General features: G+C 47.4%; 4 protein-coding genes across 8 annotated transcripts; 3 read left to right on the forward strand and 1 right to left on the reverse strand.

Annotated features, from left to right (window-relative positions):
- Nucleotides 1-32: 32 nt before the first annotated feature.
- On the reverse strand, nucleotides 33-3,675 carry PSMB9 (proteasome 20S subunit beta 9). Its single transcript, XM_039856316.1, has 3 exons — nucleotides 3,374-3,675; nucleotides 1,490-1,557; nucleotides 33-746 (listed from the first exon to the last, which is right to left on the reverse strand). The coding sequence occupies exons 1-3, from the start codon at nucleotides 3,521-3,523 to the stop codon at nucleotides 578-580; spliced, it is 387 nt and encodes a 128-aa protein (XP_039712250.1). The 5' UTR covers nucleotides 3,524-3,675; the 3' UTR covers nucleotides 33-577.
- A 223-nt stretch (nucleotides 3,676-3,898) lies between these two features.
- Nucleotides 3,899-11,376, forward strand: TAP1 (transporter 1, ATP binding cassette subfamily B member). Its single transcript, XM_039856233.1, has 11 exons — nucleotides 3,899-4,654; nucleotides 5,157-5,271; nucleotides 5,420-5,550; nucleotides 6,364-6,569; nucleotides 7,007-7,204; nucleotides 8,054-8,182; nucleotides 8,336-8,524; nucleotides 9,122-9,295; nucleotides 9,502-9,664; nucleotides 9,960-10,096; nucleotides 10,876-11,376. The coding sequence occupies exons 1-11, from the start codon at nucleotides 4,057-4,059 to the stop codon at nucleotides 11,086-11,088; spliced, it is 2,253 nt and encodes a 750-aa protein (XP_039712167.1). The 5' UTR covers nucleotides 3,899-4,056; the 3' UTR covers nucleotides 11,089-11,376.
- Nucleotides 11,377-12,218: 842 nt separating this feature from the next.
- Nucleotides 12,219-15,635, forward strand: PSMB8 (proteasome 20S subunit beta 8). Of its 2 annotated transcripts, none has more exons than XM_039856281.1 (6): nucleotides 12,219-12,326; nucleotides 13,550-13,691; nucleotides 13,852-13,963; nucleotides 14,380-14,509; nucleotides 14,889-15,093; nucleotides 15,330-15,635. In XM_039856281.1, exons 2-6 carry the CDS (start codon nucleotides 13,601-13,603, stop codon nucleotides 15,416-15,418), a joined length of 627 nt encoding a protein of 208 aa, XP_039712215.1. In that variant the 5' UTR covers nucleotides 12,219-12,326; nucleotides 13,550-13,600; the 3' UTR covers nucleotides 15,419-15,635. The 2 variants fall into 2 exon arrangements, with proteins under 2 accessions (XP_039712215.1, XP_039712214.1); XM_039856280.1 differs by lacking the exon at nucleotides 12,219-12,326 and adding an exon at nucleotides 12,538-12,796.
- A 1,394-nt stretch (nucleotides 15,636-17,029) lies between these two features.
- On the forward strand, nucleotides 17,030-26,403 carry TAP2 (transporter 2, ATP binding cassette subfamily B member). Of its 4 annotated transcripts, XM_039856245.1 has the most exons (13): nucleotides 17,127-17,297; nucleotides 17,533-17,579; nucleotides 17,758-18,258; nucleotides 18,345-18,459; nucleotides 19,777-19,907; nucleotides 20,186-20,391; nucleotides 22,627-22,824; nucleotides 22,989-23,117; nucleotides 24,263-24,451; nucleotides 24,632-24,805; nucleotides 24,967-25,126; nucleotides 25,428-25,564; nucleotides 25,947-26,403. In XM_039856245.1, exons 3-13 carry the CDS (start codon nucleotides 17,766-17,768, stop codon nucleotides 26,124-26,126), a joined length of 2,112 nt encoding a protein of 703 aa, XP_039712179.1. In that variant the 5' UTR covers nucleotides 17,127-17,297; nucleotides 17,533-17,579; nucleotides 17,758-17,765; the 3' UTR covers nucleotides 26,127-26,403. The 4 variants fall into 4 exon arrangements, with proteins under 4 accessions (XP_039712180.1, XP_039712179.1, XP_039712183.1 ...); XM_039856246.1 differs by lacking the exon at nucleotides 17,533-17,579 and having other exon boundaries at nucleotides 17,030-17,297; XM_039856249.1 differs by lacking the exons at nucleotides 17,127-17,297; nucleotides 17,533-17,579 and adding an exon at nucleotides 17,321-17,461.
- Nucleotides 26,404-26,980: the final 577 nt, after the last annotated feature.

The raw sequence follows: 26,980 nt of genomic DNA on the forward strand, positions 1-26,980 counted from the left end.
AATTTCCTGAAGTTCCACCCTTCCGTGCCAATACCATCATCCTTGCCAAGTGACACCTGAAACCTATAGCTGCAATAGGTCAAACTCCAGCTCCCCTCCCACATGTGCAGGGGAACCTGAGTCTTATACCACCAACTGGTAAGAAGGCTTCAATTGTTCCCTTCTTTTACTCTGTCCCACCTGCCATCCCCAATGACACAACTCTCTTGGCTCCAAGGGCCCTGCCCTTGTGTGTAAAAGCAGATAAGCATTATTTCTGCCCCAATTACCTTGGTTTATCATAAGGTAACTCGATATGTGGGCCACATCATCATTTTCTTCCTCATTATTTATATTAGAACAGTGATTTACAGATTTCAGATTGCCTTCACATATATCATTTGATTCACAAAGTAACCATCTGGTGAGGTAGGGTAGGTACTATTATCCCCACTTTCCAAATGTAGAAACCAGATTCGAGAGATTCGAGTGCCAGTTAAAAGGTAATAAAAGCAGGAGACAAAACAGGAATTTTTCATTTTCCACTGCAGTGTTCCTGGAACAGGACCATGTATGGGGTTCACTGGTTGGAGGACCTCTAGCAGGTGTGGTGTGAAGACCCCAGAGCTTCATACCCATGGAGCTCCAGTTGGTAGGCAGCCATGTCTGCCACGGCCTGGGCATCAGCAGCTGAACCAGAGAGGGCACAGTAGATGCGATGGTGTAGAGGGGACAGCTTGTCAAATACCCGATTCACCACTGCTTCTCTGTCGGGGAGTCAATAGTCATCTGTGTTAGAGTTGCAGGACTTTTTGAGGTTAATCGCCCAGTGTTTCTCAAATTTATTTGACACGAGAACAACCATGGAGTGCATGAAATTTAATGCTTGGATTAAAGAAGGAAGCAAAAAACAAAAACAAAAAAATCTGACTTAAAGAAAGCACTGCAAGTAATCAAAATTAGACAAATTAGACTTATTTTCAGGCTCAGATTTTACAATAAAATAAAAAATACTAAGTAAAGACTAATGTTCCTCCTATCAACTTTTCTTTTCTAGTAACCATCTTGAGGAATTTATGTGTTCTAAACATAAAGTAAGTAATATCGATCTAATCCCATATACTCATTTTACATGCTAGGAAACTGGCTGAGAGTGAGAAAGACAAAATTAGTTCTACATGTGATAGATGAGAAATCATAGTACCTGCTTGTCAGAACCATCTTTTCTATCTCTGAATACATGGAAGGAGGACAGGCCGCTTAAACCTCTATCTCCTTCTCAGACCCTATTCTTTCCAGGGACAGGGCACATAGCACAAGCCCCAGATCTTCCTCCATGAATTCGAGATACAAGTATCCACCCAAATATCCCATTATAGTGACCTTTCAGAAAGGTTAACTCCATTTCTTCAAAGCTCCAGTTCACGAATCTCTTCATGAATAGGTAAGGAAAATGCATGTTTGGGGCCATTAGCTTCTTTCCAAAGCATATACCTTCTTTGGTACTTACCCTGCAGACACCCGGGAATCAGAACCCACCACAACACCCCCGTCAAACTCTACTGCCATGATGGTTGTCTGCAGAGACACAGAGGATAGAATGTCAGAGCAAGAAAAGCCTTGGTCCCCTTATGTCACAGGCGAGGAAACATTCCCAGAGAGAGGAGAGGGCTGGCTCAAGGTCACACAATGATACAGGCCAGAGTCAACTCCCAGTACAGGATTTTTTCTCCATCTTTCCATTTTCCCTATTGTCTTTCTTGGCTGCAAGGGAATGACAACACAGCCTGGCCACGGTACAACACAGGAAAAACAGCATCCCTAAGCCCCAACCTTCCAAAGTGGAATCCTTTCCACTGTAAAGGGAGAGGTGGAGATGAGGCTCCTAGAGGCAAAAGTTTGGCTCAGGGGCCCTTCCAAGCTCTGGTGAGGCAGCCCCACAAGTGAATGACCTCTACCACATGTGCTTGTGCGTGCAGATGTGGTACAGACCCGACAGAGCGTTACTATGACCTTGAGAAATAAGCTCAGGTCTTTTGGGGGCCCTGAATTCTTCACCTGTGCCCCCCTTAATCAGTTGTGAGCTCTTTCAGTTTACTGTCCAGTAAACTGGTAAACATTGAGGGGGTCCGTGGACAGCAGGGCCATGCCTCAAGGAAGAAGGAAAGCAGCAAGGAACACATGAAATAGTTTAAAATAAAAGTATCATTTAAGAATTTCTGATCAAGAGGTAAATAGATATCTCAGCAATCAGAAGAAGAGAGCTATAGCAAGAGAATTGTTTGATTTGAGAGTTTGAGCAGACTTTTCTAGGTTAAAAACAAATTAAGGAAAATAATTAAGGAAGAGTGAAGGCGGATAAAGCTTTTTCTACTGCTGTTGAGTTGGGAAAGGGCTTAAAGATCCTTGGTTAAAAACAGAAAACTGAGTCACAGAGAAGGAGAATAACTTGTCCAAGTTCAAAACCCAGGTCTAATTGCAGACCCGTTTGGCTTCTACTTCCTACTTTCTGGTGCTCATCTGGCAGCAAGGAAAGATTTTCTAACTTATAAGTGGTTTTTGCTGCTCTTTCTCCCCAATATCCCTTGGATATTGCCCTGAGGGTACTTTCTCACATACTGATTTACCATGAATAGAGAGCCAGAGAACAGGGGCACCCTCCTTCTCCAGCCTATTCCTTTGTAACAAAGTGCCCCCAAGCCAAGAGTAGTGGCAGTAGTCTGAGAGCAGCAGCCAGCCAGCCTTGGGCTGCCATCTGCCCCAGGCACCTAGCCTGGGCGAGGTCTCCCAGCCCGTGGCTGGAAGTGGGCAGGGAAGACACAAGGAAGGGATCAAGGCAGCACCTGGGCTGAGCAGGAGCACTCCTGAGCCAAGCTGGAAAGGGCACCACCGGCTCACATGGAACCCCTATTATCAGTGCTGGGGCTATGAGCTACCCAGGTGCCCGTTTACCAAAAGTCTGTGTGATGAGTTGGCCCTTCTCAATCAGTGCCCATATTCCCCCCTCCTAAATGCTGTCCTATTTCGCCCAGGGCACCATTTCCTTATCTCTCTGCACCTTCTCCAACCCCCTCCCTAGATTTAACCAGCTCCTCTCTCTAGTCCAGAGTGAAAGCGAAAGCGCTTTAAAGCAGCTTCCCCTTGACGCTTCCAGCTAAAAGCCAAAGCACCCCCTTCTCCAGCAGCCTCGCGTGGCCAGTCTCTTCGCGGACCCCTAGATGATTCCCTTCAGAAGACAGACGCCCTGTATTCACTGAAGGGCGCCAGCACTGGATGCTACAAGCTACCTCCTCACTCTTCGTTAGTCTCCACATTCACTTCTTGGTGCTTCCAGAGTCCCCCTGTCGCTCCACCTCCTTCACCCCTCTGCTAACCCTCAAACCCAGAGTTTTACCCCAGTGTGGACTTCTCCGGCTCGGGGAAAGTCCCCAGTTGGTGCTCCCGTCCGAAGCATCACCGCGCCGCGCTCCTCGCTGCCTGGGGCACTAGTTTCCGACCTGGGACAGCCAGCTGCGCTCACCCTATAGCCCCGCCCCTTCGCCATGCCCGCCAGAGGGCGCCAGGGGGCACCAGAATCCTCTTGGTGAGGCTTGGCACCCGGACGCTAACCTGCGTGGGGCAGATCTACCCAGAGACAGGTGACTAGAGAGCCCGCCCTGAGGCGAGGGGTAAGAAGTCTGGACTAGTGGATCCCGATAGAGGAGGCAAAGAAAGGAGGAGAGAAGGGCGTGCGTGATGGAGAAGGTGGAGCACCAAGGCAGCTCCGCAGAACCTCAGATCTGATTTCAACGCTCTCTCCCAAAATAGTCTGAGCAGGCACATTGGGAAGTGGGCGGATCTAGTGAGCCGGCGGCGCTTTCGGTTTCCCTTTTCCCTAAACCGCTCGCTTCTCGTCAACGCGACCAGGCTCAGCCGGTTCTCGGGACTTTCCGAGAGCTCCGCCCCGGCCCTCCCTACTCCCCGCCCTAGCCGCCGGTCCTCCTGCGCGCTTGGACACATCCTCGGACAGCATACAGAGCCTCTGGCCCAGAGGGGACTGCGGAGAGTCCCAGGCCCGGACGCGACCCCCACGCACCAATGGCCAGCTCAGGATCTCCCGCTCCCTGCGGGTCCCTCTGCCTCTCCCGAGCTTCGCTCGCGTGGCTGGGGACGGCGCTGCTGCTGCTCGCCGACTGGATGCTGCTCCGGTGGGCCCTGCCCGGAATATCGTCCTTGCTGGTTCCCGCTGCGCTGCCGCTGCTCCAGGTCTGGGTAGTAGGCCTGAGCCGCTGGGCTGCACTGTGGCTGGGAGCCCGTGGGATCCTCCGGGCAACAGTTGGAACCAAGAGAGAACCGGCAGGAGTCCAGGGATGGCTGGCTGCTTTGGAGCCACTGGCGGCGGCGCTGTCCTTGGCTCTGCCAGTACTTGCCTTGTTCCGAGAACTGGGCTCGTGGGCAGCTCCCAGGGACACTGACAGCTCCAGGCAACTGCACTGGGGAAGTCGCCTCGACGCCTTCGCCCTCAGCTACGCAGCGGCACTGCCCGCAGCCGCCCTGTGGCATAAGCTCCGGAGCCTTTGGGTGCCAGCAGGTCAGGGGGGTTCTGGAGACAACGTGCGCCGGCTTCTGGGATGCCTGGGCTCCGAAATACGACGCCTCCCGCTCATGCTGGTCTTGTTGGTCCTCTCCTGTCTTGGTAAGGGAGTTGAGGGGTAGAGGGACGGATGCTAGGGGACTGAGCAGGAATCAAGAGTAATGGTCAGTGAGATAGGTTACTGAGTCCTGGGAAATGTGGACCAGGGGAAGGCGACCCAGCTCAGGTCTTGAGGAGACCACTCCTGCACTGGATGGGAGTCAGGAGTCCGTGGACTTCAGTGTTGCCCCGGGCATTGGTTCACTGGGCCACCTTGGGCAGGTCCTTTCCTCTGAGGCAGCATCTTTAATACAAAGGTATCTATCTTACTCCATGATCTCTAAGCTTCCTAATTAAACTCCTAAAGGTCTGGTGGGGCCACAGGGTGAAGAGTTCCAGAGCAGCCTGTTCAAGTGAAGGGTTGTGTTCTCAGTATTGTTTTCCTGCCGCTACCATCCAGGATATTGGTGAGGGGTGGAAGAGAGGTGTGCTGGGGCAGTCTGGTTGGGGCTGGCCTGCTTAGACTTTTATTTGTGACTGACACGTCTCTTTTCTCCCACCCCAGGTGAGATGGCCATTCCATTCTTCACTGGCCGCCTCACTGACTGGATTCTGCAAGAAGGGGCAGCAGCTGCCTTTACTCGAAACATAACTCTCATGTCCATTCTCACCATAGCCAGGTCTGGGGGCTGAAGATGGAAGGCTGAGGATGGGGGACTCTGAAAAAGAGGGAGTTGGAAGTTAGGGCTGCTGTCTAAAGTACTCTTCTGTGGGGACCTTCTCTCTGTCTCCTGAACACACCCTGACTCTCCATCTCTCTGTCTCTAGTGCAGTGCTGGAGTTCATGGGTGATGGGATCTATAACAGCACCATGGGCCGTGTGCACAGCCACTTGCAGGGAGAGGTGTTCCGGGCTGTCCTGCGCCAGGAAACGGAGTTTTTCCAACAGAACCAAACAGGTTTCTCGTGAGACTTTCATTATGCATCCACATGCTATTTATATTCCCATATAGCCCACTTTACTTATAATTTTGATATCTCTCTCTCTTTCTCACATACATACACACACACACACGCACACGCACACGCACACACACATATTGTCATTTCTTATTCTTGGTATGCCGCGAGCAAAATATTGTACTCTACCTTCAGAAAAACCTCATTTTTCCATCCAAGATTTTTCCATAAATTTATCCCTAAATGTGTATTTAGATAGAAACTATAGGATTGCAAACTTGGAAATTTTGAGATCACAGAGTCTAACTGCCTCATTTTACAGAGAAGGAAAGTGAGGCCTAGACCCTAAATGCTGAAACTTGCATGGTCACATATAGACAGAGATGAACTTGGGGATTGAACCCCTCTCCCAATCCAGTGCTTGGTATCATTTCCTGGATTACTTGCTAGTAGCACCCTCTATTTTTCTCCAGCTCTGTTATATAACCAGCTTAAGCTCTTCCTGCCTACATGTACGGCATGGAATATACAAGTTCTTTAAGGAACAGAAATCTGTTAGAAAAATGAGAATTTACATGGGCATCAATTTCTTTATAATTAAAATAAAGGCGTTTGGTCAGACTTTTCCTCTCTAACACACTCTCCCTGAATTGAGATCCCCAAACTCCCCTATACCCCTGACCTTGTTTTCCCCAGCCTCCCTAGAATACCTATTGACACCCTTCTTCCTGGCACCCTGGCTCAACTGCTAGTCCCTCTCTTCACTCTGAGCCTCTCATTCACTCCAATCTTTTCTCCCCAACCCCTGCCAGGTGCCATCACATCTCGGGTAACAGAGGACACATCCACCTTGAGTGAGTCTCTGAGTGAGAAGTTGAGCCTATTGCTGTGGTACCTGGTGCGAGGACTTTGTCTCTTGGGGCTTATGCTCTGGGAGTCACTATCCCTCACCATGGTCACCCTGGTCTTCCTGCCTCTGCTTTTCCTTCTGCCTAAGAAGCTTGGAAAATGGCACCAGGTATGTCTAGGGGGTTGCCTCAACTTACACAGACCCTCCTCTCTTGTACTTGGCAGACTTAGATCCTTTCAGATTTCTCTTCTGGCACAGTCACTGATTCTCCATCTTCACAGGATTCCCTGGTCCTATAGTCCATGGTCCTAGATTGCTTAATGTTGATCTTCATATTCTCTATGTCTTCTATTCTAACTTTTGCCCACAATCTTCCTTTAAGAATATGATCACCAGTCTCAAGAATATGATCCCCTATCACTCTTCTGAGTCATTTTCCTCTTCTCTGGATCTATTTAGTATCCAGGGGGTGTAATAGTGTCCCTTTCTTTTCTCTCCTGTCTCCCTGCCTCTTTTCACCTTTAATCTCAGCCAGGTAACTCAGGTAGTAGTGTCCCTTATGGTTTGCCAACCCTATGTGACATTGCTTGACCATGTCTCCACAGGTACTGGCAGCACAGGTGCAAGAATCTCTGGCAAAGTCCAACCAAGTGGCCATTGAGGTTCTGTCAGCTATGCCTACAGTCCGGAGCTTTGCCAATGAGGATGGAGAGATCCAGAAGTTCAGGCAAAAGCTGCAGGAAATGGAGACACTCAACCAGAAGGAGGCCCTGGCCTATGCAGTCAACCTCTGGACCACCAGTGTGAGAACCTGGAGATGAATGCCTATACCCTTGTCCCCAAGATGCCGTGACCCCATTCCCTTTCCCATGACCCCGGTCCACACTCCTCCTCCACTGGGCAGTGGTTGGTTCAGTGTTCTCGTCCTAGCAACCTGAGGCTCAATTACCCTACTCAGTGTTCTTGACCCACTCTCTCCTTTTAGGCATGCTAGTTGACTTCCTTTCATTGTGGTACACAAAATCTATCCAACCTCCTTTTTAGGAAGATGCCATATCGTCTAGCCTAGGGCCTTACTTTGCTTCTCAGGGGTTGCTCAGGGAGCTGTAAATTCCTGCACCTGGACCTGCTTCATCTTGGGAGTGTGTGGATGTGCTAGTGAGAGCCGTGCGAATAGCAGAAGCCAAGGATGGGGGGCTCTGTGATGTAATTGAAAGAGAACTAGACAAGCAATCAGAAATTCCTGGCTTGGTGCTGCCATTTACTAGCTCGGTGACCATGGCCTGGAAGCTTACCTTCTCTGAGACTGTTTCCTCATTTTAAAAAACGGGAGTGATATAACTTTGTTTATATGGATCTTGATCTGAATATTATATTACATTACATTCATGAAAACTTTTTGTGAAGAGCAAAATGCTCCCCAAACAAGGCGATAATGGTGATGGTGATGATGATAATGATGGCTTCTGTCATGTGTAACTGAGTAAGACTCCATGGGGTCTCTGTGGTTCACTCTTCTTTTCTACTTATTGAGCCTCCTGCTGTTACTTGGGAGAAAGGGGCTTTATATCTCCTTAATGCTAGGAATTCTGGTTCTTTGCATCTCCATTAGATTTCTAACACAATCCCTTTTCTCTGCGATCTCTCCACAGATCTCAGGGATGCTGCTGAAGGTGGGAATCCTATACATCGGTGGGCAGCTGGTGACAAGTGGGACTGTAAGCAGTGGGAACCTTGTCACATTTGTTCTTTACCAGATCCAGTTCACCACAGCTGTTGAGGTGAGCTCTTTTTAGTGTCACTCCCCAGTGCCTTTCCTTCCCCCATCCCATCACCATCTGTGCCACTCTACTCCCGTTCTTTATGCTTTTCACATCACATAACCTTGGCAAGCAGATTAAGTTGCTCCCTCACTATTCATACCTCCCCTCCAGGTCCTGCTGTCCACCTATCCCAATGTACAGAAGGCTGTGGGCTCCTCAGAGAAAATATTTGAGTACTTGGACCGGATCCCTTGCTGCCCAGCCAGTGGCGTACTGACACCTTCAAATTTGGAGGGCCTTGTTCAGTTCCAAGATGTCTCTTTTGCCTACCCAAACCGTCCAGATGTTCCAGTGCTGCAGGTACAACCTACTGATCCTTGCATTTCACCAACCACACTCAACTCTGCCATCCTAAATTTTCTTCCTTTCTTCAGCCTGCTTAACACCAGGTACAGATAGCTCTTTCCTAACCCCTCAGAGGCAAAGATGAGCATCATCTCTTCTATTAAACTGCCCCAAACTTAAGAACCAGTTTGGATTTCCAAGAAGAATGAGGAAGGAGGCTCTCATGGAGGAGGCTCTCACATCCTAAGGAATTGCTGAAGCAAAATCTATCTCCAGTCTCCCATCTTCCCTTTTCTTTCCATTTTCGATTTGGAATGTGTGTGTGTGTGTGGTTTTTTTTTTTTTTTTCCCATTATATCTGATCACAAGTGTGTGGTATACTGGTGCTTGGTCTTTGTTCTCATCTTTGCCTCATCTTCCATCTCTACTCCTTAGTAGATGCCTGAAAAACAGGAGTCTGTGCATGTGGGAGGGTAGGAGTTACTATATTTCCCCATTTTTCTCCTTTCTTCCCTAGGGTAAGACATTATGCTGTGTAACAAGACAATGGCAGTCTCAAGATTAGGGGCCTTAGCCCACCTCTTATTGTGTGATTGATTCTCTACCCTCCAGGAGTTGACATTCACCCTATGTCCTGGTGAGGTGATGGCACTGGTTGGACCCAATGGGTCTGGGAAGAGCACAGTGGCTGCCCTACTGCAGAATCTGTACCAGCCTACCAGGGGGAAGCTGCTATTGGATGGGAAGCCCCTTCCCGAATATGAACACCGCTACCTGCACAGACAGGTGAGCAAGAAGGTGGTATGGGGGTATGGAACATTAAGTAAGAAGACTGTTCTCACTGAGCACTAACTGAGCACTCTGTTAGGGAATAAGAGACCTTGGGTGGAGAATTTTGTGATAGGATATCAGTATAGATTTTGAGTCTTCAATCTCTATATAACCACCCCTCTGTTCCTTATCGCATGACTCTTTGTCATATTTTGTTTCAGATGGCTGCAGTGGGACAAGAACCACAGCTATTTGGAAGAAGTTTCCAAGAAAATATTGCCTATGGCCTGATCCAGAAGCCAATTATGGAGGAAATCACAGCTGCTGCAATAGAGTCCGGAGCCCACAGTTTCATCTCTGAACTCCCTCAAGGCTACAACACAGGTGCTCTCTCCACTCATGTCACCACCAAGACATCTTTACCTTACTGAAACGCCAATTCCTTTATTCATCAGTTCCTCCCGTCCCACTGACATCAATTTGAATTTGTAAGATCTTGTTCCTATGGCTCCTTCGTCCTCGTATCCTCAGAACTCCTTATTTCCAGAACCTTCCTTTTCCAGCTGTGTCCATCAGTCCTTGGTGTGTGTGCGTGTGCATGTGTGTGTGTGTGTGTGTGTGTGTGTGTGTGCATGCACATGTGGTTATGCAGCTCTCACCTTGGCTCTTGTCTCTGCAGAGGTGGGCGAGGCTGGGGGCCAGCTATCAGGGGGTCAGCGACAGGCAGTGGCCTTGGCTCGAGCATTGATCCGGAAACCACGTGTACTCATCCTGGATGATGCTACCAGTGCCCTGGATGCAAACAGCCAGTTACGGGTGAGAGAACCATCTTCTTGATGCCTACATCCCACCAAATCCTCCTTCCACCACTCATCCTATGTTAAATATACTAACATAAGTATCCAAATCAGTCCTTGTAATTGTCAGTTCCCATTAGCTTCTCCCTGAGATGCCTAGAACCAGTTAAAAGAGACTGTCTCCAGACTCTGAATCTCTGAAGTCAAACATAAGAAAAAGACCATCCTAAAATTAATATTAATTGAGCTTATATTATTGCCAAACATGCTACTAGGCCCTTTGCAAGTACCATCTAACTCATTTATTCATTGTGAATGCTTGTGCACTGGGTGTCATTATCCTTTTTCTACAGATGATGAAATGGAGGGAAAGAGAGGTCGAATAACCTGATCAAAGTCATTCAGCTATTTAGTAGCAGAGGCTGGACCCAGATTCAAGTCTGTCTGACTTGAATGCTCATGCTCTTTACCACTAAGTTATACTTCCTTAAAATAGAATATAAAAATTCCTAGTCCATAGGTAGAGAGACTATTCAATACTCTTCACTTTTTTTTTTTTATGGGTTTCACCATAGGACTGACTTTTATTCCACTGTTGCCTCCGCATGTAAACAGTCCTTAACAAATCAAAAGTTTGACAGAGAAGCACTCTGAAGGAGAATCTTTGTTCTTCTTGCGGTTGTTGACAGAAGTCACGGTTTTCCTGGCAAGGTCTGTCCCAGCCCCAGAAACACACACAGATCCCTCCCTGGGCTGGGAGTGTTCCCCAGCTCTGACAGAGTCTGTATCTGTTCTCAGGTGGAGCGGCTCCTGTATGAAAGCCCCGAGAGGTGCTCTCGGTCTGTGCTTCTCATCACCCAGTGTCTCAGCTTGGTGAAGAAGGCTGACCGCATCCTCTTTCTGGAAGGAGGCACCATCTGTGAGGCCGGAACCCACGAAATGCTCATGAAGAATAGGGGACGCTATTGGACCATGGTGCAGGCTCTTGGTGTGTTGGGTACTCCAAAATGAAAGACTTCTCAGACCTGCACACTCCATCTCCCTTCCTTTTTTTTCTCCTTCCTATAGTGAGGAATTTGGGAACAAAAATCTTAACAGAGTTGCGGAGTAGTACACTGCTTCTGGGAGAGACATCCTGAAATGTAACCCCCAGGTGATACCTAAAATTCTGACATAAGTGTTACCCCTCTCAAAACAAATCTTGCAAATGCAAATTTCCTGAAAGAAAACAGGGTTTATAACTGGGTTTAGAGCCAGGGTTGGTGTGTAGTCTGAAAATGGGGAGAAATATTTATCACATACGGAAGGGAATGTGATACTTTCCAATATGATCAAAGGCATGTGCCGGCCCCCCGAATACCTGTGGATTCTTGCTATTTATAATAAAATTGGTGTTTTGTACTGTGGTTTCTCGCGTTTTCAGCGCACCAAATGGGTCACCGACTTTTGCAGCGCACTTTTCAGCGCACTTCAGCATTCTCAGTGTTTCATAGCCCTAAGTGCGCCATCTTTTTCCTTAAGTCATCTATTTCCAGTGGTTGCCCCTCCACTTTCCCATTGCCCCATGCCCGCCCCCAAGGATGAGCCAGACTGGGATACAGCGCCCTCCAGGCACTCACCTGTGCCGGGAGCCATGGCTTTTCGCGAGCACCCCTACAAGGAAGCGCAAGTGCGCTTCACCACCCAAGTCCTTTCCCATAGGGCGCTCCAGGTACAGAGGTGGCACCTGCCTGGGAAATCTCAGCACAGTGGGCGGGGTTTATAGCAAATCTCTTCTAAACGGAGAGGGCCACAGTATGTGACGTTAACAGTTGCTGGGCAGATGAGTCTAACACAGGTTGCCAGGAGAGGCGGGGTTTAGAGGAATTAGACTCTAGCTTTGCTCAGTCAAGCAAGAATTGGGAGGAAGTTGGGGCAGAAAGGGCAGTTCTTGTGGGTAGTGAGACCGTTGAACCTGAAGAGGCCCTATAAGGGACCACGTGGAAAGATTCAGAGACCGCGCCCTCTTCTTGGTGCTTCCTTACTCCACATGCTGCGGGTATATTCTATTGCGGTTTGCCCCAATACCAGTCCTCAAGACTCAGCGGCCCCACGTACTGCAGTCCCTCCCCTACTTTTATAAAATGATGCTCATATGAACAGCCCTCCCCCCCCACCCCGACGTGAAACGGCTGCTAGCCTCTTGCTTGCTGACTTCCAGCTTTCTGGTTGAGGCTACATCTTTAGGTGATACGACCCCTACCCACTCTGTAAGTGCTCCCAGTGGATGCCTCGACCTGTTGGTGTCTCTCACTAATCTTGCTGCCAAGGGGGCTTTTAAAACCTGTTGGTGTCTCTCACTAATCTTGCTGCCAAGGGGGCTTTTAAAACCGCTCCCGCTCTTTCCACTCATGGTTCCTCAACCTCTACGAAGGCTGAGCAGAGAAGCCTGTCCCCAGTATGATATACCTGGTTTCCAGATACCCACTGCCTTCTTCTCGGAAAAAATTCTGGTTCCCTCCCCTTAAGGCTGCAGACTTTCGCTTTCACTTCCTTCTCTGCGAGCGGACAAATTTCCCGGTGATAGGCGATCATGGCGCTGCTGGAGGTGTGCGGAGCCCCGCGAGGGCAGCGGGAGGACTGGGCTTTCTCTGCCGCGGGAAGCCGGCATCGCTCGGACCCTGGACACTACAGTTTCTCTATGCGATCTCCGGAGCTCGCCTTCCCCCGGGGAATGCAGGTCAGGGCTGTAAGAGAACCCCAGGGGAGGGAGGGAGGAGGCACAGAGGAACGGAGGGTCTGCCTGGAAACTGCCCACAGTGGAGATACTCGGAGGGGCCCATCCTTTAGTCCAGGAGAGCCACGTCCAGGGTCCTAGCCAGGAAAAAGGCCACGTGGGAGTCGAGGACTGACCTTCTGAGGGTTAGGAAGTGCAGACTGGGGCAAAAAGAGGTGGGGTGGTGCCTATGGGAAGACAACAGCGCTTTCCTGTGCGTTCTCCATCGCACACAAATCAGGAAGCCTTTCTCACGGGGCTATCATATGATACGCGGGCTGTGCAGTGTCTTGGAAAACCTGTAAACTTTTGCGGTTAGCCTCGCTGAGGCCACTCACTGTGGATATCTTGGATCAAATCACTTAGACTAGATTTCGGGCCTCGTCTGTAACATAAGGATACTAGTAATAAATGTGTTTTGTGAGGGTTAAATGACCTATTAGTGGAAAAATCGTTAAAATCATCCTTAAAACTTTTAGTTACGGTAACATTTATTTATTTTTCTGTTCCGTTGCGCTGGATAATGGAAAGGTTTGTGTCTTGTGCATCTTCTTTTCCTTCTCCCAAGACATTTCATCGTAGAGTTAACCCATTCCATTTTCTGATGCTTGGAAAGTTTCTGCAGATCTCACTCCCACACTCTCTAAAACCTTTTCCTGGAGCCTCCTACTTCAGAAGTTTTCATTGCCTCTCTCTTTGTCTTTTCTCTCTGATTAGCCCACTGAATTCTTCCAGTCCCTGAGTGGAGAAAGGAACGTTCAGATAGAGATGGCCCACGGCACTACCACACTCGCCTTCAAGTTCCAACATGGAGTAATTGTGGCAGTGGATTCTCGGGCTTCCGCAGGGAGTTACATTGGTGAGTGTGTGTGTTCCAGGAGGCAGACTCTGGGGGAGCTGGGTCCTCCTCTCAGCAGGAGCCCAGCATCTGCACCGCAGTAGAAGCAGATATTGACTTAGGATGCACAGAGAGAGCTGTGAAGTCATTCCTCCCCTCTCAAAACTCTATCTTCTTCCAGCCACCTTAAGGGTGAACAAGGTGATTGAGATTAACCCTTACCTGCTTGGCACCATGTCTGGCTGTGCAGCGGACTGTCAGTACTGGGAGCGTCTGCTTGCCAAAGAGTGCAGGTAGGAGAGGTCTCTCATCTCCTTTGTAAGCCTAGTGGTTAATCCTGGATCCTGGTTCTTCCAGATCACTGCTCCTCACCCTTTTTTCCTGTGCTAACGTAGCATCTTAGTGCTAATGTAGTATTTCACACAATAGCCTTTTGGTGATGAAAACCTTCCAAATCTCAGCCAGTGCTCTTGTCAATAAGCCAGATAATTTGTCATTTGTTTAACACTAACACCATCAATTCTGACGGGATAGTATCATTTATCAGGAGTTCTTTCTGTGGTTTAAATACTTTAAATTTCAAATCTCTCCCTGATCCTTAGATCTTACAAAACCATCCCTTTCAAATGAGTATCTCTTCAATCACTTCCTGCCCATCAAATGAGCTGCTCAGAGACTTCTCTCTCCCCACCACCCTGTCCTCACCCAGGCTGTACTATCTTCGGAATGGGGAGCGGATCTCAGTGTCGGCAGCCTCCAAACTTCTCTCCAACATGATGTGCCAGTACCGGGGCATGGGCCTCTCCATGGGTAGTATGATCTGTGGCTGGGACAAGACGGTGAGTACGCTCCATTTTCCATATTCCCCTACTGTGGATGAGAGATCAGTTTCCCCATTGCACACTCTTATTCCATCCCCTACAAGCTATGTGGCAGACAGAGTGCTCTGTTACAGAACTGTTCCATCATACCCACGGCCTATTTCTGGGTACAGATGTGGGCTATTGTTTTGTAAGCTTGTCCCTTTTGATAAAATAGCTGATTACAAGTTTGTTTCCCCCACCAAAGTTTTATAATTGTTACTGAAGTGCTGTCCTAGCTCAAATAGTCCTGTGGTAATTCTTATTCTTTTGTTCACTTTTTATGGCTTACACTTGAACATGTATGTGACCAATAACTCTCTCCATTTCTAACCTGGAACCTTCTTGCATCCATTAGGGCCCTGGACTCTACTATGTGAATGAAAATGGGACTCGTCTTTCAGGGAATATGTTTTCCACTGGTAGTGGGAACACCTATGCCTACGGGGTCATGGATAGTGGCTACAGGCCCAATCTTAGCCTTGAAGAGGCCTATGACCTCGGCCGCAGGGCTATTGTTCATGCCACCCACCGAGACAGCTATTCTGGAGGCGTTGTCAATAGTAAGAGACCAGTGCTCCCACTACCATGCTCCTGGGCGAGGAAGGGGGATTTGAGATTGGGAGACTGGGGGAGGCAGAGTGGCAGGGAGGTGGTTTTCAGAGTCAGAAGAGGGGCATTTAAGTCCTAGTAATAAAGGCTTTGAGTGTGTGTATTGTCGTGGCCTTCAACATAACGTTATTAACAGGAAACTACTGACATGAAAGGTGACTCCATGTTCTTTCTCATTCACCCACAGTGTACCACATGAAGGAAGATGGTTGGGTGAAAGTGGAAAGTACAGACGTCAGTGACCTGATGCACCAGTACCGAGAGGCCAGTCAGTAACTGTGGTGGTGGCTGGACAGACCTCTGGGAAAACCTGGCTAACTCAGAGACCTGAACCAGCTTACACTCCAGGAGAAAGAGGGGCCTAACCTGAGCCTGGAGATAAAGAACCAGAGGCCAGTGGGGTTGGGACAGAGTTTATCCTTATTCAAGTTCAGTTTCTTCAACCTTCTGGGTACCCTACTAAGCACAATAAAGGAAAACGGTTATAAAAGCCTCTGTGTTGTGGCTGAGTGAGCTGTGGTTGTTGTGGAGGAGGGGACAGGAAATAAAGAAAAGCATTTCCTGAGAAGGGAGACTCAAACCTTTACCTAAGAAATGGGGCTTCACCAAATATTTCTCCTGGGTTTTCTTCCCACACTCATTTTTCCAGGGCCCCAGAAAGGCTGATCATTGTTGTCTGTGGACATTTATTTGAAATTTAACTTAGTTAAGGGTCCCTTCAGGGATACAACCTGAAGACTCCTGTGTGGTCCATGATTAATGGTTTGGGTGTCTGGGAGTACGCACCTAAAATAATTATTATTGAATTCGTAGAGTTGAATGAAAAAGCTGCTATCTTGAATGTGTGTGGTGGCTGTAAACAGGGTACCATTTACCTCAAATAAGCACTTTGGAGATATTGGATACTGAATGTAAAGATGGATATTAGGGGTTCTGTTTCATGCGGTGTCACGCTCAGTTGCAAGATGACAGGACCATGATTGAAGAGGAAGAGATAAGGAGGATGCCCTCAAGTGGGGAATATGAGGAAAAACTAACCACGTTAGAAAAAAGACATAATGAGATTTTCTGAATCATGTTGGAACTGCAGGAAGTATGACGATGGTACCTCTCAAAGGAGAGTTAGTAAAAAGAAAAATTTGAAAGTAGAAAATAGCTGAACATGAAACTTTTCTCATTAGGGAGAAATCCTTAAAATCCCTAAATGGACAGGTTTAGAGAAATTTTAGTAATCCCCCACTTCAAATCTCTCCATCTTCCCCATTATTTTCAATTTGAAGTGACTCATTGGTAGTCATACCAATAATATTTCAAAAGAGTGATTTATTATCCCAGAAATCATCCTTCTGAAGATATTCTGAATGTGGAAGGTAGTTTCAACCTGGAGAGTTTTTCTGGAATCAACACATCTGCATGCTCCATACATAGGCTTCTGGTCAGGCAGGACCTATAGAAGCCTAATCACTGTTGGAATCAGTGTTAAACTGGACCAAGAAAACAAGTCCATTCCCTCATATGCTAAAGGTGCTCCAACATAATCTGGCACACTAATTTAAAGGTATCTGAACACTCTAGTCAAGGTGCTGTGTTGAGAAGAACAGAGGAAGATAAAGGGGTCAGGGCCTTCTCAGCTCAAAATCTAAGTGGAAATCCACTTAGGCCCTGGCTAGAGTGGCTGGAGCCTTCTATTTAGGAGAGGAGGTCCTACGTGTTTCTGACTCAGAACTTGGCTGTTTTTACCCCAAGACCCTAACACTGGAGCTTGGGTGGGGAAAGAGGGCTTTTCTCAAAACAGGTTCAGAGCTTGAGGTGTAAGAGCTTGAGGTAAGAAAATCTAGTAGTTCTCCAGTTACAAAGTATACCAATCCTTGAAACAGCCTTTATTCTACTTAGTTACTGAGAGCGAGAGACTCGCGGGAGGTCTGGCGTTCCGTAGGTGTCGCGCGCCCCCCGCTGGCCTCCCGGCCTAGAACCAGAGCCTTGGCCAGGGGAAGTGAAAGCGAAAGCTCCCGGCGCCGGGACGCCTTCGCCTGGACAGCGTTGCCAGCAGACAGAAGAGGGAAACGAAAGCGAGGCAGCGGGAGCAGATTTCAGAGCTCACTCATCAGCGCTTCACGGAAAGACCTCTTGAGCTGCAGTCCCGAAGTCGCTGCTGGTGAGTTCGCGTGGGTGGAAACCTGGTGCGCTCACAGGGACGCATCCCAACCCTCCACCGCTCCGCGTTCCCTGCTTCCGGTCCTCCTGGAACCCGGACGGAGCAAGGGAGCAGGGCGGTGACTGCCTGGCTCTTTGGAACTCGGAGGCAGCAGGCGCGGGCGGGTAGGGGAGAAAAGAATTTCTTTTATTTCTATTTCTTTTTCTTTTTTTCTTTTTTCTGTTTATTTTTTAAGGATGGATGAGACACCTGAAATCTAGTCTCCTCATCTCCCTCTGACAGGCACAGTGCCTTCTGTTGTGGGAGGGATGTACTGATGAGCACGGAGTACCCAGGATATTTTTCAGGATAGGATCGGATAAAATGAGAAGCCTATAGACTGGTCCGCGGTTGGGGGTAGGGAGGATAGGGACAAGGATTGGGACTCTACCTCTATAATTTCTCACTTTCCTTCCCGTAGATCACACCATGCAGCTCCCTGACCCTAGACCCTGGATCTCCTTGCTGCTGGCGGACTGGGCTTTACTCTGGCTGCTTCAGGGGACACTGGGGGCTCTGCTTCCCCGAGGGCTTCCAGGCCTATGGCTGGAGGGGACCCTGCGACTTGGAGGGCTGTGGTGGCTGCTAAAGCTGGGAGGGCTGCTGGGACTTGTGGGAACACTGCTGCCCTCTCTCTGCCTGATGACTCCCCTATTCCTCTCCCTGAGGGCCCTGGTCCCAGGGTCCTTGAGTGCTCCCCCGGTTAGAGTGGCTTCAGCGCCTTGGAGCTGGCTGCTGATGGGATATGGGGCTGCAGGGTTAAGCTGGGCAGTGTGGGCTGTGCTGAGCCCTCCAGGAGCCCAGGAGAGGGAGCAGGGCCAGGAGAAAAACAAAGCCTTGATGTGGAGGTTGCTGAAGCTCTCCAGGCCAGACCTGCCTTTCCTCACCGTTGCCTTCTTCTTCCTTGTGGTTGCTGTGTTGGGTGAGTCAGGAGAGGGTATTGGAAATTGGGGGTGGGAAAAGGTTCTTGGCACCAGCACATTCATGTTAGCCTTCATGCTCTTTCAGGTGAGACATTAATCCCCTACTATTCTGGTCGGGTGATTGACATCCTGGGAGGTGATTTTGACCCTGAAGCCTTTGCCAGCGCCATCTTTTTCATGTGTCTTTTCTCTGTTGGGAGGTAGGTGATGGGTTATTGGGTCCATTTACTAGCCCCAAATCTTTACAGGGGCCTTAATTTTCCTAACTCTGTTTTTAGATCTTTTTGTGCACAAAGCAAAAAATAGTTAAACTAAAACATGCATGTATTTATTTATTTACCATTGCTCTCTTTCTTCAGTTAGCTTTTATGAACTCTGTTTTTACTTCCCAATCCACTCTTCTACTTCTGGAGAACTTTTCTTATCTAGACACTTAAATATGGACTTTTCTCATGGCTCAGTTCTTGAACTTTAAGAACATTTTTTCCTGTTGAGCTAACTGAGTTCATCTCTGCACGTGACTCCAAGATCCATATTTCCATGCCCAGCTTTAGCCTTGTCATCCAGTTGCCTCTTTGACATATCCAGTGGATGACCGACTCTCATCTCACATTCCGCACACCCTTAGCTCCAAATACATTACGCTTCCACCTGGTCTTCTTGAAAGTGACTCCCTCTTCTTATTCCCCTTCATGAAACCATCAGTATCCTAAGCTGAGTATCAGTAATGTTGATGCCTTTCTCGTGTTCAAAACTAGCCCTGTCATTTTCTACTTTCAAAATGTTTCTTCTGTGGCTTCTTTCTGTCCATTCTCACTGTGATCACAAAAGTACATCATTTTACATCTGACTATATCCCAACAGCCTTCTAAACATAGTATCTGGGATTTGTATTAGAAATCATATTTTATAAAATACATCTGTGCTTTCACAATTTTTTTCTCTCACACTTTATTGTAAAAATCTGGTTGGTGTAAGAGTTCTCTGACTTCAGAGATGATAGACATGGGAGCAATGGCATGACTCTAGAGCTCCAGAGATTGGGCGGGCAGGAAGTTCATTGCTGCCGTGAAGTATCTGGGACTAGGAAGAAGGGGGACTTTGAGGGTCGGGAGGAAAGAGACCAAAACAGAGGAGAAGCCTGGAGGGACAGCATGAAGGGAGGCCAGGTCACCAGCAAGCCACAGGCTATTTCTTTCACAATATCATTTTATTTCTATTGGATTCTTCCCTGTATCTAGTACAGAATGAACTCCATAAATACTGGTGAATTTGTACGTGTTAGGATTTTGTTCTCACATCTAGCTCACCATGTCCTCTTTCTTCTTCCTCTCCTCATTCCTGCTCCTTTTGTCCCCCTCCCTCTCTGATTTGTTTCTCTCTCGCCTCTTATGGTATACTTCCCCCAACTTTGTGTTTCTTTTCATGCTGTGGTTTCTCCTCTGCTTCGATCACTCATTCCCTCCTCCCCTGTATCTCTCTCTCCTTCATGCTCCTGTCCCCTCCCTACCCTGCAGCTCACTGTCTGCAGGCTGCAGAGGAGGCACTTTTACCTTCATCATGTCCAGAATCAATTTACGGATCCGGGAGCAGCTTTTCTCCTCCCTTCTGCGCCAGGACCTCGGTTTCTTCCAGGAGACTAAGACAGGTGGGGCCTGGATTCCAGGTCTGGGATTCCCCTGGACCCCTTGCTGCTCAGTTACCCTTCCCCTACACGCAGCCTCACCCTGTGCCTGCATCCACAGGGACAGGGCCTGGAGCTGCATTTCTCTCTTTTGGGACAGGGTAGTGAGGAAGCCTCCACTGGTGTCTGCAAGTGAGGGAGGCTCTTTAGAGGAGGGGCCTGTGTCAGAGGGGAAGGTCAGGAGGGAGTTTCTGGGGGTTCTGTATTACACATGGATTCCTCACCGACTCTGTCCTCCCCAGGAGAGCTGAATTCCAGGCTGAACTCAGATACCAAATTGATGAGTTGCTGGCTTCCTTATAACGCCAATGTGATCTCGAGAAGTCTGGTAAAAGTGGTGGGACTGTACAGCTTCATGTTCAACTTGTCACCTCGACTGACCCTCCTCGCTCTGCTCGAGGCGCCTCTCACAATAGCAGCTGAAAAGGTGTACAATGTCCGCCATCAGGTATATGTGGCTGTTAGGGAACCCCTAGAGTGGAGTCAAGCTCTCCTGGAGGTCTTCTCAGCCCTTAGGGCAGCAGTTTTGACAGCCTTCAGAATGTCCATTACCCTTGGGACTTTATGCAAGCGTGTGTGTGTGTGTGTGTGTGTGTGTGTGTGTGTGTGTGTGTGTGTGTGTGCGCGCACTGCGCATGCCCCTGCTTGAGACATGGAGGGAGGGAGAGAGGGCGGGCACATTTTTTTTCCTGGAGAGAGGGTAATTTTCATCAGATTCTCAAAGGAATCTGTATATACCTTTCCCACAAAAGATTAAAAATGCCACCTTAGAGAGTTTTAGGGAGGGAGTTTCCCCTTTATAACCAGCAGCAAGAGCATAGAGAAAGCAGCACATGCAGTCAGGAGCACCTGAGTCCGAAATGTTAGCTCCACCTTCTCTCTCTTTTATAAAAAACAAATTGTAATAAAATATGTGTAACACAAAATTTACCATTTTAACCATTTACAAATGTGCCCTTTCAGTGGCATTAAATACACTGATATTGTTGTGCAGCCATAACCACCAACCATCTCTAGGACTTTTTTTCATCTTCCCAAACTGAAACTCCGTACCCATTAAACAATAATTCCCCATTCCCTTTCCCCCTAGCCCCTGGCAACAATCATTCTACTTTCTATCTCTATGAGTTTGATTACTTAAGGTATCTTATAAATGGATTCATACGGTATTTGTCTTCGTGACTGGCTTATTTCACTTAACATAATGTCTTTGAGCTTCATTCATGTGATAGCGTGTGTTAGAATTTTTTTTTCTTTTTAAGGCCATTGATGCAGAAAGCATATTTTGTTTATCCACTCATTTGTCGTTGGCACTTAGATTGCTTTTACCTTTTGGCTATTGTGAACAATGCTGCTATGAACATGGGTGTACAAATATCTGTTTGAGTCCCAAAGTAGGATTGCTGGATTGTATGATAACTTTATTTTTAATTTTTTTTGAAGTGCCATTATGCTGTTTTTCACAGCGGCACAATTTTATAATCTCACTAGCAATGCACAGGGTTTCATTTTCTCCACATCCTTCTCCAACACTTGTTATCTTCTGTGTTTTTTTAAATTTTTTTTATTATATTCCTAGTGTTTATTAATCTTATAACTGGAAATTTATACATTTTGATCACCTTCACCCAATTTTCCTACCCTACACCCACCCCTGCTAACCATAATCTAATCTTTTATCTTATGAATATAGTGTTTGTTTTTTCAGATTCCACATGTAAATTTGATCATACAGTTTTTGTGTTTCTCTGTTTGATTTATCTCACTTAGCATCATGCCCTTAAAGGTCCATCCATGTTCTCACGAAAGGCAGGATCTTATTTTTAATGGCTAAATAATATTCACACATGTATCACTTTATAAAAAGTAACATCCATCATAACAATTGTGAGGTGATATCTCATTATGCTTTGATTTGCATTTTTCTAATGATTAGTGATGTTGAGCATCATTTCATGTGCTTATTGACAATTTAAAAAATCTTTTTTGGAGAAATGTTTATTCAAGTCCTTTGCTCATTTTTAAATTGAGTTGTTTTTAAATTGTTGAGTGGTAGGAGTTCTTTATATATTCTGGGTATTATCCCTTTATCAGATATATGATTTACAAGTGTTCTTCCCTAGTCTGTGGATTTCCTTTTCACTCTATTCAGCCCTTTGATGTACAAAAGTTTTAAATTTTGATGAAATCCAATTTATCTATTTTTTTTATTTTGTTGCCTGTGCTTTAGGTGTCATATCCGAGAAACCATTGCCAACTCTGGTGTCATGAAGCTCTCCCCCTGTATTTTCCTCTAAGAGTTTTTTAGTTTTAGCTCTTAGGTTTAGATCTTCGATCTATTTGAAGTTACATCTCCACCTTCTGTTAACTAGCTGTGGCTCCTTGGGAAAACTACCTCTTTTTTGTTCATTCAGACCCTGGAGATAAGTTCAAATTAGCTCAAATGAGGGTTAAAAAGCATAGTATCTCCCACATTATCTAATACCTAGAGCTCAGTGATAATTTGTTCCTTCTCTCCTTCCCTCTCATTATTCCTACTGGAAATAAATGTAAGGAAGAGGGAAAGAGGACAGTGTGATATTTTTATGTAGATTAAAGAGCATCCCAGGGTCTGGAATGAGACATGGGGCTCTGCTGCCTTCTGCCGAATCAACCCCTTATATCTCCTGCCCCACTTTTCCAGGCAGTGCTTCTGGAGATCCAGGATGCAGTGGCAAAAGCAAGGCAGGTGGTGCGGGAGGCAGTTGGAGGGCTGCAGACTGTGCGCAGTTTTGGGGCTGAGGAGCACGAGGTCTGTCGCTATAAGGAGGCCCTTGAACAATGCCGGCAGCTGTGGTGGCGACGAGACCTGGAACGGGCCCTCTACCTGCTCTTACGGAGGGTGAGAAAGCTGAATGGCTGGTGGGAAGGGCCCGGAGAAGGACAGGGAAAGCCATGGGAAACCTACAGCTGGTCTTGGGGTCCCCGCTGCTCAGCGTGGTAGGGGCAGGGAGGAGGAAGAATGGGAATAGTCTTTCTCAGCCTCGCCTTTCTTCTCCGCTTCAGATGCTGCACTTGGGGATGCAAGTGCTGATGCTGCACTGTGGGCTGCAGCAGATCCTGGCTGGGGACCTCACCCGCGGTGGGCTGCTCTCCTTTCTGCTCTTCCAGGAGGATGTGGGCCACTATGTGCACGTGAGTCAGAAGCCCATGCATGCTTTCCTTTTCCCCCTTTGTTTTTCTCCCTGGCCTTTGGGCCTTGGGCTTTACTGGTTCCCCTTAAAAACAGAAAACAAAACAAAAATCCCAGCTTATTGTATTATGAAGAATTTAAAACATATGCAAAAAAAAAAAAGATAAACTATAATGAACCCACACGTATCCATCACCTGCTTTAATAATTATCAATTCATGGTCAGTCTTGTTTCATCTGTACGCCCATGCTCTTCCCCCATCCGTATTATTTTGAAGCAAATCCAAGATATAGTTTCATCTGTAAATATTTCAGTATGTATCTCTAAAATTTAAACATTAAAAAATATAACCACAAAGCCATTCGACAATTTATTATCTAAAAAATTAACTATAATCCCTAAAATTAATCAAATACAGTCAGTGGTCAAATTTCCACTTGTTTCATACATGTAATATAAGCATATATATTACATTTATCTCTCATATATGTCTGTGGTGGCATTAGCCATTGCTGCTCAGTGACTATATGCATTAACTTATTAGGGGTTGCAAAAATGGCGACATCCTATTTATTATTTATTAGCTGGAAGGGACTTCCCCTCATCTACTATTTGATTACTGACTCTTGTAGTTTGATTAGGAAAGGCAGAATGAGCATTTAGTTTTTTATATTTACCAGTTTTTGAAAATAATTAGTTACTTTATCTTGGGCTTTCTTTTATAATTTTCCTAGATATTTGTTAAACACCTTTTATGTGTAGAGAACTGTGCTAAGTGCTCTGGTGGCTACTAAGATGAGGTAGTCACAGTGCCTACTTTAAGGAGTTCCCTGTCTAATCAGGTAAGATAGCCTTGTGCTCAAGTAACACAAAGCAGTAATTGAAAAGTTCTGGGGATAGAAGTCACGCTCGCTGTATGGGAGAGTAAGGACATCTTCATTTGTTACAATGGAACTGGAACAGAGCGGGTATTGGTGTTGCTTTTAAATTTCATCCAAATCGCACATTTAAAGGTAGAGAATCTTTTTTGGATGAGGAGAGAAGTGTGGCTGGGGCTGGGTGTGGCAGAGGTATGTGAGGAGTTGGGAAGTTGGTTTCTGGTAGAGCTATGTTTGATTAGCTGACCCCTCCACCCCTGTTTTACAGACCCTGGTGTACATGTATGGGGATATGCTGAGCAACGTGGGAGCAGCTGAGAAGGTTTTTCAGTACCTGGACCGACAGCCAAATCTGCCTCCACAGGGGACACTGGCCCCTCCCACTCTGCGGGGGCGAGTGGAATTCCACAATGTCTCCTTTGCGTATCCTAATCACCTTGATCGGCTTGTGCTCAAGGTGCCTAAAAGGGACTGTGGGGAGGGAACTGGACCCTTCACTCCCAGCTGGTTTAGTGTGACCAGGCATTATAGTCTGTAGATCATTTGCTTCTGAGATGCTGATTTTACCTCTATAAAGAGAAGGGGTGGGGTCCTGAGAGAGATAGGCGGGCCCCTTACTCTTTCCTGGCTTTTCTAGGAGCTGACTTTCACCCTACATCCCGGTCAGATGACTGCACTGGTGGGACCCAATGGATCTGGGAAGAGCACAGTGGCTGCCCTGCTGCAGAATCTGTACCAGCCCACCGCGGGGCAGCTGCTGCTGGATGGGGAGTCCATCTCCCAATATGAACACTGCTACCTGCACCAACAGGTGCATGGGGAGGAAGAAGAAGGACAGGAGATAGGGAAGAAGCATGTGTAGAGAGAGCGTGGGGGATCCGTGGGAGATCCATGGGAGGTGGGAGAGGAGGCAAGGAGGATCCCTGCGGAGGGAGTGTACCACAGTCCTCTGCTCCCATTCCCTCTGCACAGGTGGCTTTGGTTGGGCAGGAGCCTGTGCTGTTCTCAGGTTCTGTGAGGGACAACATCGCTTACGGGCTGAAGAGCTGCAGTGATGAAAAAGTGATGGCTGCTGCCCAGGCCGCTAAAGCAGATGAGTTCATAAAAGAAATGGAGCATGGATTAGATACAGGTACCTTCAGTCAAAAGAGAAACTGGAGCTTATTCTTGGAGTGAGGATTGTGTCCCTGTAACTCCTTGTTTGCTGTTCACATGCCCTTTCCTTGGCTCCCACTTCCCCTCCTTCCCCAGCACCACGAGCTCTATGTGGGCAGCCCCAGCAGGTCTCCACCCCACCACTCTCCTTACACAGGGCCCTCAGACCTCCTAACTGGTGCTAGTGGAGATACCAGTTGTGCACCTCCCCCTGCTTGTGACAAGGGTGTTGTCATGGTTACTTGTGTCTAAGGAAGGGTATTTCTCCATTTCCTCAGATGTAGGGGAGAAAGGGAACAAGTTGGCTGTGGGACAGAAACAACGTCTGGCCATTGCCCGGGCCCTTGTGCGGGACCCACGGGTCCTCATTCTGGATGAAGCTACCAGTGCCCTGGACGTCCAGTGTGAGCAGGCCGTGAGTACTGGGGCTGGAGGGGCAGGGGACAGTGGGATCTGACAAGTCATGTTTGAAGGATCAGCCTGTGCAGATTCAGGCAGTGCACGGATGAATGGCCCACTAGTGGGAAGAGTATCTGCCTTTTTAGCAGTGGGGAATGGAATGGAGAATATGGGGTGTGCGGACAGTCCCACCGGGGGATTCCACAATGGCTGCTTTTCCTGTCTGCTAGCTGCAATGGTACAGCTGAAAGAGAAGGGCAGTGTAGCCCTTCTCCTTCCTACTTTCCTACTTTCTCGTATTTCACATCTTCTTTGCCCCAAACCACAAGAGATGGTGTCCAGTTGGGTTGTCCATCCCATCCTTATCTTCCTGAGGCATTACGATCCTCCCTCTTCAGCTGAAGGACTGGCAGTCCCGCGGGGACCGGACGGTGCTGGTGATCGCTCACAGGCTGCAGACGATTCAGAATGCTGACCAGATCCTGGTGCTCAGGCAGGGAGAGCTGCTGAAGCACTCCCAGCTCATGGAGGGGCAGGACCTCTATTCCCGCCTGGTGCAGCAGCAACTGGAGGACTGAGGCCCCAGGGACACTGGGCCCTTCTCATGGCATCTTCATGACCCGGGCAGTTCCTGCTTTGAGTTTCCCTGGGGCTGTGCCTCTGTGTAGTTAGTTGTTCCTGGAGCTGGAAGTATGATGGAGGTTAGGACCACGTGTGCTTTCGTTGGGGCGGTGGAGGCAGGGCAAGGTGCTACCTATGTCCAAGAACCTTATATTCCTGATGAACAGAGCTTTGCCTCATGCTGAGTAGTGTTTTGTGGCATAATAAATATATTTTAAAATATTTTCCTCATTATATAAATAGCACATGACACGTTCATATAAAAAAGTAAATCTGACCTTCGTTTCACTTCCCAGAGACACCCATGGTTACTGTTTTGCTGGTTATCCTATTAGCCTATTATCTGTTCTTTGAGATATGTATTAATCAATGTGACATAAATATTCATGAGGCTGCCTTTCTGTATCCTTCCCCATTCCCACCAGTGTTTGATATTTTGGGGAAATTAGGGTATGGAGGGGCAGAACACAGTTCCATAATTAACAGTGTTAATAAGAAATGGATAATAGCTACTACCGATAATAGAGTTTTAATATCGGTAAGAACTATGCTAAGTGTTTTTCATGTATTATCATTTTTAGTCCTTATTCTCAACTCTCTGACGTTAGTGATTATTATCCCAATTTTATAGATGAGGAGACTTAGTCTCAAAGAGATTAAATAACTTGTCCCAAGGTTACACAGTGGTGGAGTTGGAGTTTGAATCCAGGCGTGACCCCAGAGTCCATACTCCCAACCAATAAATTCTATTGCATTTTATGTTCATAATCTCTAATTTATAATAAGATCAAGTTAAGCTTTTACTTCTTGC

The sequence above is a fragment of the Pteropus medius genome, unplaced genomic scaffold (assembly GCF_902729225.1).
Source record: "Pteropus medius unplaced genomic scaffold, Ma_sr-lr_union100, whole genome shotgun sequence".
Taxonomy (NCBI): Eukaryota; Metazoa; Chordata; class Mammalia; order Chiroptera; family Pteropodidae; genus Pteropus; species Pteropus medius.

Coding starts and splice junctions, on each gene's coding strand:
- PSMB9 (XM_039856316.1), bottom strand. CDS start 3,523: ATGGCGAAGGGGCGGGGCTATAGGGTGAGCGCAGCTGGCTGTCCCAGG. Junction 1,558..3,373: donor CCGGAGAAGTCCACACTGGG/GTAAAACTCTGG, acceptor GTGTCTCTGCAG/ACAACCATCATGGCAGTAGA. Junction 747..1,489: donor GATTCCCGGGTGTCTGCAGG/GTAAGTACCAAA, acceptor ACTCCCCGACAG/AGAAGCAGTGGTGAATCGGG.
- TAP1 (XM_039856233.1), top strand. CDS start 4,057: ATGGCCAGCTCAGGATCTCCCGCTCCCTGCGGGTCCCTCTGCCTCTCC. Junction 5,551..6,363: donor TTTCCAACAGAACCAAACAG/GTTTCTCGTGAG, acceptor AACCCCTGCCAG/GTGCCATCACATCTCGGGTA. Junction 10,097..10,875: donor ATGCAAACAGCCAGTTACGG/GTGAGAGAACCA, acceptor ATCTGTTCTCAG/GTGGAGCGGCTCCTGTATGA.
- PSMB8 (XM_039856280.1), top strand. CDS start 12,650: ATGGCGCTGCTGGAGGTGTGCGGAGCCCCGCGAGGGCAGCGGGAGGAC. Junction 12,797..13,549: donor CCTTCCCCCGGGGAATGCAG/GTCAGGGCTGTA, acceptor CTCTCTGATTAG/CCCACTGAATTCTTCCAGTC. Junction 15,094..15,329: donor TTCTGGAGGCGTTGTCAATA/GTAAGAGACCAG, acceptor ATTCACCCACAG/TGTACCACATGAAGGAAGAT.
- TAP2 (XM_039856246.1), top strand. CDS start 17,766: ATGCAGCTCCCTGACCCTAGACCCTGGATCTCCTTGCTGCTGGCGGAC. Junction 18,460..19,776: donor TGTCTTTTCTCTGTTGGGAG/GTAGGTGATGGG, acceptor CCTACCCTGCAG/CTCACTGTCTGCAGGCTGCA. Junction 25,565..25,946: donor ACGTCCAGTGTGAGCAGGCC/GTGAGTACTGGG, acceptor CTCCCTCTTCAG/CTGAAGGACTGGCAGTCCCG.